The following is a 14,117-nucleotide window of genomic DNA, read 5'->3' as shown; positions in this document are numbered from 1 at the left end:
CATTAAACATGCGGCATTCTCATTTTAAAATGTTTGTAAACTGAATTTTGCCAGTAAAAACTGAATATTTGTGTTGTAATTTGCTACATGCCAGTTTACCTGGTATGTCCGTGTCATAGAGAAAATGCAGTGATATGTGTCTCAGTGAACACATTGTTTTTACACAAGCTGTGGCCTTGAGTCTCCATTCTGGCTCCCCTCTGCCTGAACAGGGGCTCTTGTGCTGTTTGTGTAGGTAGTGAAGTTTACTGTTGGTCGGTTTTCTCAGTAAAGTGTGGACTCTGTCATTTCTTTCCAGGAGAAACTCAGGACTGCACTGGCTCCACTGCAGGAGAAGCTTAAAGCCTTTAATGCAGTGAAACTAGTCTGTGATCAAACAGCAGAGCACATGAAGGTACTGTACTGAAGCCTTTAAATCACAGTGTTGAAAATGCAGCACTGGACTGTGCTGAAATGATGGTGAATTATGTTTATTCCAGAGCCAGGCCCAGCACACAGAGAGACAGATAAAGATGGAGTTTGGAAAACTTCAGCAGTTCCTAAAAGATGAAGAGGCAGCCAGGATCACTGCACTGAGGGTGGAAGAGGAGCAGACGAGTCAGATGATGAAGGAGAAGATTGAGAAGATGACAGAAGAGATATCATCCCTTTCAGAACAAATCAGAGCCATAGAACAGGAGCTGGGAGCTGAAGACATCTCATTCCTGCAGGTAAGACCTGTTCTGAATTTTTGACAAACACATGAAAATATTAATGAATGCTAATAAGTTTTTCATGCAGCCCTAATTGCAGTTGCTGTATGGTACATGATACCACAAACAAATAGATATCCCTGTGACCTACATTTGGCTGACTGACCAATAGTTCATGCACTGCTGGCATAAACAGGAACTTGCAGCCAAGCCAGAGTGTCAGGGGCAGTTACTGTAAGCAGTCTGGCAGAGAGCAGTAGGAGTTCCGTGGGTCGCCTCTCTCTCCATTGAAATGAAGGACTTCCTGTGAGAATGCCGTGGGACTGCCCTGATTGGTGTAAAGCCGGGGAACTCATAATGATGTCACGACCCAATAGATATCTCCCACGACCCAAACTTGGGTTTGTGCACCTCTGCCCTGAACCACCGATTCATGTAAACTTGCAAATATCATGAAATCTCTATGAAGCGTTGTCAAGCAGTACAATTATATTCTCCGGTTTGCAGGTAGTGTTTTTCTCCAAAATACAAGTTTATCATCATTCTACATCACATTATACACATAAACAACTATGGTGAAGCAACACATTTAGTTTTCTATGTCATTACTGTGGTAACAGTTTTAATGGACTGAGTATTGGCTACAGTGGTAATAATTAACTCTCCTTATTTCAGAGCTACAAGGACACAGAAGGCAGGTAAGCAAACTCCATTGTGTCTCATCAGGTTAAATATCAGGAGTATTTTATTAGCTCTATGGTGATCTATCAGTGATGTGGAATGTGTTTGAAAAGCCTCTCTCTCTATGATAATTACTGCTGCTTTAAAATATTAATATGATGAATTTAATATTTCCCCTCTAATATAAAAACACCCCTTCCCCCCCTCCTGTGTGAGTGTGTCCCTCAGTTGGGTCGGGCTGCTTCATATCTGGCAGCCAGTGGGGTTGTGTGGCAGAACGCTGGGAGGGATGGAGCCATTTCCTTATAGAATGAATATCTGATGTTGCTGCTGATAGTCTTCTATGGTAATGAAGCCACACCCACAGCACAAATGACTCCTGAATATTATTGCAGAGCCCAGTGCACACTGGCGGATCCAGAGAAGGTCTCAGGAGCGCTGATTGATGTGGCCAAGCACCTGGGCAATCTGAAGTACAGAGTGTGGGAGAAGATGCTGGGGACTGTTCAATACAGTGAGTACTGGGGGCAGGGAGCTCCACATTGTCACTGTACAGGGGGACTCTTCAGCATCCTCTCCACAAGCTGATAAAGCCAGTCAGAGTCATATTGGTCCTGCCTGTGTAAGGGCCCTGGAGTGATGAGACTGAAAACCAGTCCTTAATGTCACTGATGCTCATAATAAAATGCTGCTTTATGAGTGATACTATATTTTAAGGAAAGGACAGGAGCTACACAAACACTGACAGGCTTTGCTCCCTCTTATAGGCATTATACAATGTGAGATTTAGTTCTGATGCTTCTCTCACACATGTATCTGAGACTATAATGGTTGTTTTAGTGAAACCCACTTTACATCATAAGGAGCCCATTGTATCTGACGGTTTCCCTTTGTGCAGATCAGTGCTGACGTCTCATTCTCTGTCCCTTCAGCTCCTGTGACTCTGGACCCCAACACAGCGCATTCCCTCCTCTCACTCTCTGAGGATCTGACCAGTGTGAGATACAGTGGTGAGAATCAGCAGGTTCCTGATAATCCAGAGAGATTTGATAGGCGATGTTGTGTGCTGGGCTCTGAGGGATTCAGCTCAGGGAGACACTGCTGGGATGTAGATGTGGGAGGTGATGAGAACTGGTGGGTGGGTGTGGCTGAAGAGTCCATCAGCAGGAAAGGGGCTGTGAATCTGATCCCAAGAAAAGGAGTGTGGTGTATATATCACTACAAGGGGAAATACAAAACCATGACCTCCCCAACTACACTCCTCTCTGTCCAGGGGAAACTCCAGAGGGTCAGAGTGCAGCTGGACTGGGACAGGGGGGAGGTGTCATTCTCTGACCCCAGTGACAACACTCCTCTCTACACATTTAAACACTCCTTCACTGAGAGAGTCTTTCCATTATTTGCTCATAATGTAAGAGGTTCACATTTGCAGATCTGTCCACTGAAGGTGTCTGTTACAGTGAAATAGCACTGAGGGATTGTGGGTAAAGATCAGGTCTCAATGATTCTGTGTTTGCAGACAGTATTGGCATTCAGATATTAATCTAGTAATGAAATGTATATTTCATGATAAGCGTGTTGCTTCTTTGACATAATCCCATAATGTTAATTTAGGGAGTAAAGCATTTCATTGCATGTTGAGCTGATTGGTCATACCTGCAGCACAGTACCCTGAGTACAGAGGAGAGACTGAGTCTCAGAGCACTGCAGGGAGATCAGAGCTTTTCACTGCTTACCTGCATCATGGACCAGCACTGCATGGTTACTGAGCAACATGATAGAACATCATCAGATAAGAGGTCCTGCTGTACTTATGAAACACTGCACAAATAAACTGCTGTACCTCATAAACATATGCAGTCTGTCTGTCCGTCTGTCTGAGTATGTGTACAATCTGTCTGTCTGTCTGCGTGTATCTCTGCATGCAGTCTGTCTGTCTGTCTGGATCACAGTGTGCAGTCTGTCTGCCTGTCTGTCTATTTGGCTGTCTGTGTATATAGTCTGTCTGTCTGTCTAACAGTCTGTCTGTGAGACATATACAATTTGTTTGTCTGTCTGTGTCTACAACAGGAAGCGAGGTTCATCACTTCCCCTAACAGGAAGTGAACTAACGAAGATGACCTCAAGGAGTTCCTTTCGGAGAACTTGTGTTTTTTCCGGAGCTTCAGGTTGGCTTTTACGTCTGAGGCTTTGGCTTCTGGATGACATGTCACAGTGTTGGCAGTCAGTGACTCGACCCTGACATTACTCAGAATGGTGTCTCCGATGCCTAGTGCAGACAGAGAGGCTGCTGGGTACCTCAGGGATTTGTGAGGGGTCACTGAGGGGTCACAGGGGAGAGAGCTGAGGGGTCACTGAGGGGTCACAGGGGAGAGAGCTGAGGGGTCACTGAGGGGTCACGGGAGAAAGCTGAGGGGTCACTGAGGGGTCACTGAGGGGTCACAGGGGAGAGAGCTGTTGGGTCACTGAGGGGTCACAGGGGAGAGAGCTGTGGGGTCACTGAGGTGGGTGGGCTGAGGGTCACAGGGAGAGAGCTGTTGGGTCACTGAGGGGTCACAGGGGAGAGAGCTGTGGGTCACTGAGGGTCACTGAGGGGGTCACTGAGGGGATGAGGGTATGACGTACTGAGGAGAGGGATTGCGTTTTGAGGTCCTTGGGCCAGTGGCTGTGTTTCCTATGCAGAGGGATGAAATCATCCTGCCCTTATGCCTGCCTTAGCCCCTCTGTCCACAGGCGGGGGGGGGGGGGTGATGCAGTCTGTAGAGAGAGATTATCCCACTGTACACAGGCGGGGGGGGGGGGGTGATGCAGTCTGTAGAGAGAGATTATCCCGCTGTACACAGGCGGGGGGGGGGGGGTGATGCAGTCTGTAGAGAGAGATTATCCCACTGTACACAGACAGGCTGGGAATGGTGCAGTCTGTAGAGAGAGATTATCCCCTCTGTACATGCAGGGTAGAAATTGTGACATTTGAAAAGAGAGATTATCTGCTTGTTATTATACCTGCAGGCACTGGTGGCATAAATTCACCTGTATGGAGGTGTGGTTTGTGTGGTGTGGGGCAGGGCAGAATTGATCCTCACATTAATTTGTTAATTGAATTTACTCTCACCAAACCCTTCCTGCCACACCCATCACTTGGGTAACGCTAACCCTGCCCCACCCATCTCTCAGGTAACCCTAACCCTGCCCCACCCATCACTCGGGTAACCCTAACCCTGCCCAACCCATCTCTCAGGTAACCCTAACCCTGCCCAACCCATCTCTCAGGTAACCCTAACCCTGCCCCACCCATCTCTCAGGTAACCCTAACCCTGCCCCACCCATCACTCAGGTAACCCTAACCCTGCCCCACCCATCTCTCAGGTAACTCTAACCCTGCCCCACCCATCTCTCAGGTAACCCTAACCCTGCCACACCCATCACTCAGGTAACCCTAACCCTGCCCCACCCATCACTCAGGTAACCCTAACCCTGCCCAACCCATCTCTCAGGTAACCCTAACCCTGCCCCACCCATCACTCGGGTAACCCTAACCCTGCCCAACCCATCTCTCAGGTAACCCTAACCCTGCCCAACCCATCTCTCAGGTAACCCTAACCCTGCCCCACCCATCTCTCAGGTAACCCTAACCCTGCCCAACCCATCTCTCAGGTAACCCTAACCCTGCCCACCCATCACTCAGGTAACCCTAACCCTGCCACACCCATCTCTCAGGTAACCCTAACCCTGCCCCACCCATCTCTCAGGTAACCCTTACCCTGCCCCACCCATCACTCAGGTAACCCTAACCCTGCCCCACCCATCACTCGGGTAACCCTAACCCTGCCCCACCCATCTCTCAGGTAACCCTAACCCTGCCCAACCCATCTCTCAGGTAACCCTAACCCTGCCCCACCCATCTCTCAGGTAACCCTAACCCTGCCCAACCCATCTCTCAGGTAACCCTAACCCTGCCCCACCCATCACTCAGGTAACCCTAACCCTGCCCCACCCATCTCTCAGGTAACCCTAACCCTGCCCCACCCATCTCTCAGGTAACCCTTACCCTGCCCCACCCATCACTCAGGTAACCCTAACCCTGCCCCACCCATCTCTCAGGTAACCCTAACCCTGCCCCACCCATCTCTCAGGTAACCCCTAACCCTGCCCCACCCATCACTCAGGTAACCATAACCCTGCCCCACCCATCTCTCAGGTAACCCTAACCCTGCCCCACCCATCTCTCAGGTAACCCCTATCCCTGCTACACCCATCTCTCAGGTAACCCCTAACCCTGCCCAACCCATCTCTCAGGTAACCCCTATCCCTGCTACACCCATCTCTCAGGTAACCCTAACCCTGCCCCACCCATCACCCAGGTAGCACTGACCCCAGCTCTTATTCAGCTGGTACAGGGCAGGGCTTCCTAAACAGTGTGAACCCCTAATCCATGTAGTGAGCAAATACATTTACTGGGACCCACCCCTTCATAGAGTATTATTTGAGTGTGTGCTGTAGTGAAATAGCGCACTGTCTCTTTAAATGCGGCGATGCACCTGATGAGGGGCGTGTCATTAAATTTAAAGCTTGCGTGGAATCAGAAGAGCAAGACCCCAAACCAGAGAGAGACGAGAGTTGAGTGAGAAAGAGAGATTTCTTGCATTCAGCTCTGTGCTTAAAAACAGTCTACACAAAACCTGCATCTTCATTCGACAGTGTCAATTCCGGATGGAATCACAAGCTTCGTAACGGTTTGAGCGATTATTTTTTTAAATCGTATATATGGCTGTGGAGCTCCATGAACTCTCTTTTTTGGCAATCGGCTTGTTTAGTATTTTTGTAGATGGATTGTTTGGGCAGAAAGGATTTTTAGATTTGAAGAGGAATTGTTTGTTTTTTTCGGCCTAACTTTTAAATATCTGTTCCTTATCTCTCTAACCTCTATCTTCTTGCGGCTGGTTAATCGCACTCTTGCAGAGTGAATTCTCTTTTATTTTTTGTTTGAATTTGTGGTTATTGTATGTGCTGGATTCAGCATAATGTGAATTACATTGTCGGCTTGGTGCATGTTTGGGGATTGTGAATCCCGCTATCTGAATGGACTTTAAAAACAATTTATTATTGAGATTTTTCTCTTTTTTTTCCCTCTTGAGAAACGTACCTTTTGCATGGACTCCTGAATTGAATTGTGCTACATTTATTTGGAGTTCATTATTTGTGTTTTTTGTGTTTACGAATTTGTGTTGCAAATCCCTGAAGTCTGAAGCCTTGAATTTGTTTGAGTAGGAAGCGCAAAGACTTAAAAGAAACCTCTAAAAAATTAAAACTTTTGCTATTCAGACTTCATTTTTTTTCTTTTTATTGTCGGCCCTCAATCTAAAAGTTGATACAGGTTGTAGTTTCAGTGATGGATGGGGTTTCCTGTCCTGTAGTGCTAATTACATTACATTACAGGCATTTAGCAGACGCTCTTATCCAGAGCGACTTACACAACTTTTACATAGCATTTTACATTGTATCCATTTATACAGCTGGATATATACTGAAGCAATGCAGGTTAAGTACCTTGCTCAAGGGTACAACGGCAGTGTCCTTACCCGGCAATCGAACCTGCGACCTTTCGGTTACAAGCACAGTTCCTTACCCACTGTGCCACACTCCGTGGCAGTCAGGTAGCGGCCTTCCATTTTCTGGCTCAGCCTGGCGGCCAAACAAAACTTTATTCCTGGCTCTGGGGGGATACAACACTATAGTGCACACACATCAAAACAACCGCAACACACATAGCGTGGCTTTTAATTTAAAAACATTAAAACGCATCAACAAGAACGGGCCATTTAGCTCATCTAAAACATAAGAACATAAGAATACATACTGAGGAGAACAGGCCATTCAGCACACAGGTCACCTGACCAGTGTGTCAGAGTCACCGTTCCTCACTTTCTGGAGTCCACAGTCCAGAGCGGTTGGAACATCTGGACCAGGAGGGTGCCAGCTTGATGGGGGTGGGGGTGGGGGGGGGAGTGTTAGTCTGCCATGTTCTTGGTGGAGAGGATCAATCAGATGTTAGTAATTGTGTGTGTATTCGTCAAAGTGACTACAGACACACGAACAGAACTCGGCTGAAAACAAGGAGTGTTTTTATTCACCTTTCCTGTATATCATTTTCAGATCAACTGTAGTTGCGCATGATTACCACTAGGTGAACAGTTTCCGACGGGGAAGAGCAGAGATTTGGGCCGAAATTAGAAACAGTACTATGACTTGCAGTTTGTTCTGACAGCAGTAAGTGAAAGTGAAACTAAACTGCAGGTTTAGCTGAAGTCATTACTGAGCTCAGAACAGACTGGGACAGAATGGCATCAGGATCTTCTCCCCTGGAAGAGGAGCTCTCCTGTCCTGTTTGCTTTGAAATCTTCAGGGATCCTGTTGTCCTGAGTTGCAGTCACAGCTTCTGTAAGGCCTGTCTGCAGAAGAACTGGGAGCAGAAGGGATCTCGGGAGTGCCCAGTGTGCAGGAGAAGATCTTCGAAGGATAAACCTCCCCTTAACCTGTCTCTGAGGAATATCTGTGAGGCGTTCTTAAAGGAGAGAAGTCAGAGAGCTAAAGCAGGATCCGAAGTGCTCTGCAGTCTGCACAGTGAGAAACTAAAACTCTTCTGTTTGGAGGATGAAATACCCGTCTGCTTTGTCTGCCAAACTTCAAAAAAACATGCAAAGCACACAGTGCGACCAGTTCAGGAGGCTGCAGAGGAGTATAAGGTAACTGATTTATAACTGAATTTACACTTAAATTATCTCATATTTCATACTTGTAATCGGTATTAATTGTTCATGCTTTTCCAATTCATTTGTAAATTTCTTGTGATTGAACATTATTATTTAGAATATTTAGGTTTTGGGGCGCTGTCATTTACAGAGTATTTGGCAAAGTTTATTAAACAGCTGAACTGAAATCATGAAAAACCTTTTATGTCAGAAAAATAGTTCATATTGAAGATAAATAACTTTTTCATGATTTTGAATTTCTGATGAAGTAGTTACAGCATTTTCAAAGGGTTATGATCTGCAAAAGTAGCCATTTTAGTCCTCAGGCCTGACCACAGTTTGACTACGTGTCACATGACTGACAGAGAGCGGGAGGGAGGGGCAGGAGTGTGGAGACATTCTCAGAGCTGTGTTAGGGAGCAATGCTCAACATGGGACAGTAGGGGTCAAAGTTCATGGCTCAGATGTATATGTCTGACACAATGTAGCCTTAGAGGGCAGATTACTGTTAGTGTGTCAAATGTAACTCTAAGGATACAGCACATTAAACATGCGACATTCTCATTTTAAAATGTTTGTAAATTGAATTTTGCCAGTAAAAACTGAATATTTGTGTTGTAATTTGCTACAGTCATGCCAGTTTACCTGGTATGTCTGTGTCATAGAGAAAATGCAGTGATATGTGTCTCAGTGAACACATTGTTTTTACACAAGCTGTGGCCTGAGTCTCCATTCTGGCTCCCCTCTGTCTGAGCAGGGGCTCTTGTGCTGTTTGTGTAGGTAGTTAAGTTTACTGTTGGTCTGCTTTCTCAGTAAAGTGTGGACTCTGTCATTTCTTTCCAGGAGAAACTCAGGCCTGCACTGGCTCCACTGCAGGAGAAGCTAAAAGCCTTTAATGCAGTGAAACTAGTCTGTGATCAAACAGCAGAGCACATCAAGGTACTGTACTGAGGCCTTTAAATCACAGTGTTGAAAATGCAGCTCTGGATTGTGCTGAAATGATGGTGAATAATGTTTATTCCAGAGCCAGGCCCAGCACACAGAGAGGCAGATAAAGATGGAGTTTGGAAAACTTCAGCAGTTCCTAAAAGATGAAGAGGCAGCCAGTATCGCTGCACTGAAGCAGGAAGAGGAGCAGAAGAGTCGGATGATGAAGGAGAAGATTGAGAAGATGACAGAAGAGATATCATCCCTTTCAGAACAAATCAGAGCCATAGAACAGGAGCTGGGAGCTGAAGATGTCTCATTCCTGCAGGTAAGACCTGTTCAGAATTTATTTTGACAAGCACATGAAAACATGAATAAATACTAATAAATTTTTCATGCAGCCCTAATTGCAGTTGCTGTAAGGTACAAGATACCACAAACAAATAGATATCCCCATGACCTACGTTTGGCTGACTGACCAATAGTTCATGCACCGCTGGCATGAACAGGAACTTGCAGCCAAGCCAGAGCATCAGGGGCAGTTACTGTAAGCAGTCTGGCAGAGAGCAGTAGGAGTTCCATGGGTCGCCTCTCTCTCCATTGAAATGAAGGACTTCCTGTGAGAACGCCGTGGGACTGCCCTGATTGGTGTAAATCCTGGGAATTCATAATGATGTCACGACCCAATAGATATCTCCCACGACCCAAACTTGGGTTTGTGCACCTCTGCCCTGAACCACTGATTCATGTAAACTTGCAAATATCATCAAATCTCTATGAAGCGTTGTCAAGCAGTACAATTATATTCTCCGGTTTGCAGGTAGTGTTTTTCTCCAAGTTTATCATCATTCTACATCACATTATACACATATACAACCATGGTGAAGCAACACATTTAGTTTTCTATGTCATAAGTCATACGGAAGCCATGTTCAGTACCATACAGTCATATATTACTGCGGTTTCAGTTTTAATGGACTGAGTATTGGCTACAGTGGTAATAATTCACTCTCCTTATTTCAGAGCTACAAGGACACAGAAGGCAGGTAAGCAAACTCCATTGTGTCTCATCAGGTTAAATATCAGGAGTATTTTATTGGCTCTATGGTGATCTATCAATGATGTGGAATGTGTTTGAAAAGCCTCTCTCTCTATGATAATTACTGCTGCTTTAAAATATTAATATGATGAATTTAATATTTCCCCTCTAATATAAAAACACGCCCCCTCCTCCTGTGAGTGTGTGTCCCTCAGTGGGGTCGGGCTGCTTCATATCTGGCAGCCAGTGGGGCTGTGTGGCAGAACGCTGGGAGGGATGGAGCCATTTTCTTATAGAATGAAGATCTGATGCTGCTGCTGATAATCTTCTATGGTAATGAGGCCACGCCCACAGCACAAGTGACTCCTGAATATTATTGCAGAGCCCAGTGCACACTGGCGGATCCAGAGAAGGTCTCAGGAGCGCTGATTGATGTGGCCAAGCACCTGGGCAATCTGAAGTACAGAGTGTGGGAGAAGATGCTGGGGACTGTTCAATACAGTGAGTACTGGGGACAGGGAGCTCAACATTGTCACTGTACAGGGGGAATCTTCAGCATCCTTTCCACCAGCTGATAAAGCCAGTCAGAGTCATATTGGTCCTGTCTGTGTAAGAGCCCTGGATTGAAGAGACTGAGCACCAGTCCTTAATCTCACTGATGCTGATAATAAAATGCTGCTTTAAGAGTGATACTGTATTTAAGGGGAAGGACAGGAGCTACACAAACACTGACAGGTTTTGCTCCCTCTTACAGGGATTTTACAATGTGTGACTTTAATAATATTGTTTCCTATTAGTTCTGATGCTTCTCTCACACATGTATCTGAGACTATAATGGTTGTTTTAGTGAAACCCAGTTTATATCATTAGGAGCCCATTGTGTCTGACGGTTTCTCTTCGTGCAGATCAGTGCTGACGTTTCATTCTCTGTCCCTTCAGCTCCTGTGACTCTGAACCCAAACACAGCACATCCCCTCCTCTCCCTGTCTGAGGATCTGACCGGTGTGAGACGCAGTGATGAGAGACAGCAGGTTCCTGATAATCCAGAGAGATTTGATACAAGTTTTTATGTGTTGGGATCTGAGGGATTCAGCTCAGGGAGGCACTGCTGGGATGTAGAAGTGGGGGGTGAGAACTGGATTTTGGGAGTTATTAAAGAGTCCGAAAGCAGGAAAGGGGTTGTGCAGTCAAGAAAAAGTCCACTTAGTCGGTTAGATCTGATTTTATCGCTTCGTGGATTCTTTGACAGAGACAGTGCTTTGATCTTCCCATGTACAGCTCTCACTGTGCAGAGGGAACCCCAGAGGGTCAGAGTGCAGCTGGACTTGAGCAGGGGGGAGGTGTCACTCTCTGACCCCAGTACCAACACCACTCTCTCTACTTTAAATTTTTTATTCTCTCAGAAAGTCTTTCCATTATTTGGTCATGAAGCAAAAGGCTCACATTTGCAGATCTGTCCACTGAAGGTGTCTGTAACAGTGGAATAGCACTGAGGGATTGTGGGTAAAGAGCAGGTCTAAATGATTTTGTGTTTGCAGACAGTATTGGCATTCAGATATTAATCGAGTAAAGAAATGTCAATTTTAAGTTAATATGAGATTTATAGTCATAAGTGCGTAAGTTACAAATGGGCTTCTTAGAACCTGCATAAGCAAGGTTTTTTATGCTCAGTATCTTTTATGAATCGAACATAAGCACAGCATTGGAAATGATCTTAAGACTAAGTTCAAGTATCTAAAAGCATTTTTATAAATGAGGCCCCAGATCTAAATGATTCTGTGTTTGCAGACAGTATTGGCATTCAGATATTAATCTAGTAAAGAAATGTTTATTTAATGATAAGTGTGTTGTTTCTTTGACATAGTCTCATAATGTTAATTTAGTGAGTAAAGCATTTAATTGTGTGTTGAGCTGATTGGTCGTACCTGCAGCACAGTACCCCCTGAGTACAGAGGAAAGTACAGAGTCTCAGAGCACTGCAGGGAGATCAGAGCTTTTCACTGCTTACCTGCATCATGGACCAGCACTGCATGGTTACTGAGCAACATGATAGAACATCATCAGGCAAGAGGTCCTGCTGTACTTATGAAACACTGCACAAATAAACTTCTGTAACTCATCAACATATGCAGTCTGTCTGTCTGTCTGTCTGAGTGTGTGTACAGTCTGTCTGTGTGTATCTCTGCATGCAGTCTGTCTGTCCATCTGTCTGTCTGTATCAGTGTATGCAGTCTGTCTGTCTGGCTGAGTGTGTATACTGTCTGTCTGTCTGTCTGTCTGTCTGTCTGTGTGTATCTCTGCATGCAGTCTGTCTGTATGCAGTCTGTCTGTCTGTCTGTCCGTCCATCCGTGTGCCTGTCTTTCTGTGTGCAGTTTGTCTGTCTGTCTATCTGTCTGTCCATGTGTCTGTCCGTCCCTCCGTGTGTCTGTTAGTGTGTATCTCTGTATGCAGTCTGTCTGTCTGTCTGTATGCTGTTTGTCTGTCTGTCTGTCAGTGTGTATCTCTGTATGCAGTCTGTCTGTCTGTCTGGAGCTGATGTGTCTGTATTGTGGGTAGCTTGTTTGTAAACATGGGCATTTGTGTTATAGCAGGTGAGAGAGCTCCTCACTAACTTTCAAATCAGCAGAAAACCTGGACCTGAGAGAGAATAGTTTTCAGGATGTTGGTGGCGATGATCCGTTTATTTTGTTTTGGTATTTCACACAGTAGGTAGTACACAGAGTTTGTGTTTGTAAGTTACGTTCAGAGTCTGTTTGTAAGTAGTACAGAAATGCTATGTGTTTTTTATATAAAGCCTGCTGCTGCCAGTTGATGTTGTGTGTATCTGTTTGTATGTGTGTGTGTGTGTGTGTGTATCTGTTTGTATGTGTGTGTGTGTGTGTATCTGTTTGTATGTGTGTGTGTGTGTATGTGTATAGGTGTGTGTGTGAATGTGTTGGTATACGTGTACATACGTGTGTATGTGTTTATATGGAGTATTTGTATATATACTGTATAAGTGTGTATATGTGTTTGTGTATATGTGTGTGTGTGTGTGTGTGTGTGCATGAGTATACAGTGTCTACAGTACGTGTGTGTGTGTGTGTGTGTGTGTGTGTGCATGAGTATACAGTGTATACAGTACGTGTGTGTGTGTGTGTGTGCATGAGTATACAGTGTATACAGTACGTGTGTGTGTGTGTGTGTGTGTGCATAAGTATACAGTGTATACAGTACGTGTGTGTGTGTGTGTGCATAAGTATACAGTGTATACAGTACATGTATGGGTGTGTGTGTGTGTGTGTGTGTGTGTGCATGAGTATACAGTGTATACAGTATGTGTGTGTGTGTGTGTGTGTGCATAAGTATACAGTGTATACAGTACATGTATGGGTGGGTGTGTGTGTGTGTGTGTGTGTGTGCATGAGTATACAGTGTATACAGTACATGTGTGGGTGTGTGTGTGTGCATGAGTATACAGTACATGTATGGGTGCATGTGTGTGTGTGCATGTGTGTGGTTTTGTATATATACATATTTTATATGCCATTTTATACTGTGTTTTTATTTTCAGATATTTTAATATTTTTCAATATTCAAAGATACACAACTTGCAGCTCATTGTAGAATTAGAGGTCAGAACATTGTGCAATGACTTGTGCAGGTTCTTCATCAAACTACTGAAATCACAGATTATTGTTTTTAATGTGTTGCAAAATGTGTTTCTGTATTCCAAAAAACTGAAGCGATCTTTGATCCAGGGTAGAGACAGACACCAGACACATTTAACACATTTAACTTCATGTGCTGTGGGAATGTGATTAAGTGCTATTGAGCTGCTCTGATTGGTTTATGTGCTGTGGGAATGTGATCAGTGATGTCAAATCAAATACATTTTATTTGTATAGCACATTTTACAGAAAAATGTCACAAAGAGGCTTTACAGAGTAGCAAGAAAAGAGCAAGACACAGAGCAACAAGAGCAGAACACAGGCCTGAACCCCTAAACAGTAAGCTCGTGATATCCTGCTGAACCCCCAAACAGTAAG

The 14,117-nt window shown here is 44.9% G+C and overlaps 2 protein-coding genes across 2 annotated transcripts; both read left to right on the top strand.

Annotated features, from left to right (window-relative positions):
* Positions 1–512: 512 nt before the first annotated feature.
* LOC135257794 (zinc-binding protein A33-like) lies at positions 513–3,363 on the top strand. Its single transcript, XM_064340920.1, has 4 exons — positions 513–710; positions 1,368–1,390; positions 1,769–1,877; positions 2,272–3,363. The coding sequence occupies exons 1-4, from the start codon at positions 513–515 to the stop codon at positions 2,839–2,841; spliced, it is 900 nt and encodes a 299-aa protein (XP_064196990.1). The 3' UTR covers positions 2,842–3,363.
* Positions 3,364–6,794: 3,431 nt separating this feature from the next.
* Positions 6,795–12,761, top strand: LOC135258106 (E3 ubiquitin-protein ligase TRIM35-like). Its single transcript, XM_064341358.1, has 7 exons — positions 6,795–8,116; positions 8,966–9,061; positions 9,147–9,377; positions 10,073–10,095; positions 10,471–10,589; positions 11,028–11,602; positions 11,853–12,761. Exons 1-6 carry the CDS (start codon positions 7,712–7,714, stop codon positions 11,573–11,575), a joined length of 1,422 nt encoding a protein of 473 aa, XP_064197428.1. The 5' UTR covers positions 6,795–7,711; the 3' UTR covers positions 11,576–11,602; positions 11,853–12,761.
* Positions 12,762–14,117: the final 1,356 nt, after the last annotated feature.

Source organism: Anguilla rostrata, chromosome 6 (genome assembly GCF_018555375.3).
Source record: "Anguilla rostrata isolate EN2019 chromosome 6, ASM1855537v3, whole genome shotgun sequence".
Classification (NCBI taxonomy): Eukaryota; Metazoa; Chordata; class Actinopteri; order Anguilliformes; family Anguillidae; genus Anguilla; species Anguilla rostrata.
This window is presented reverse-complemented; position numbering and strand designations above follow the sequence as displayed.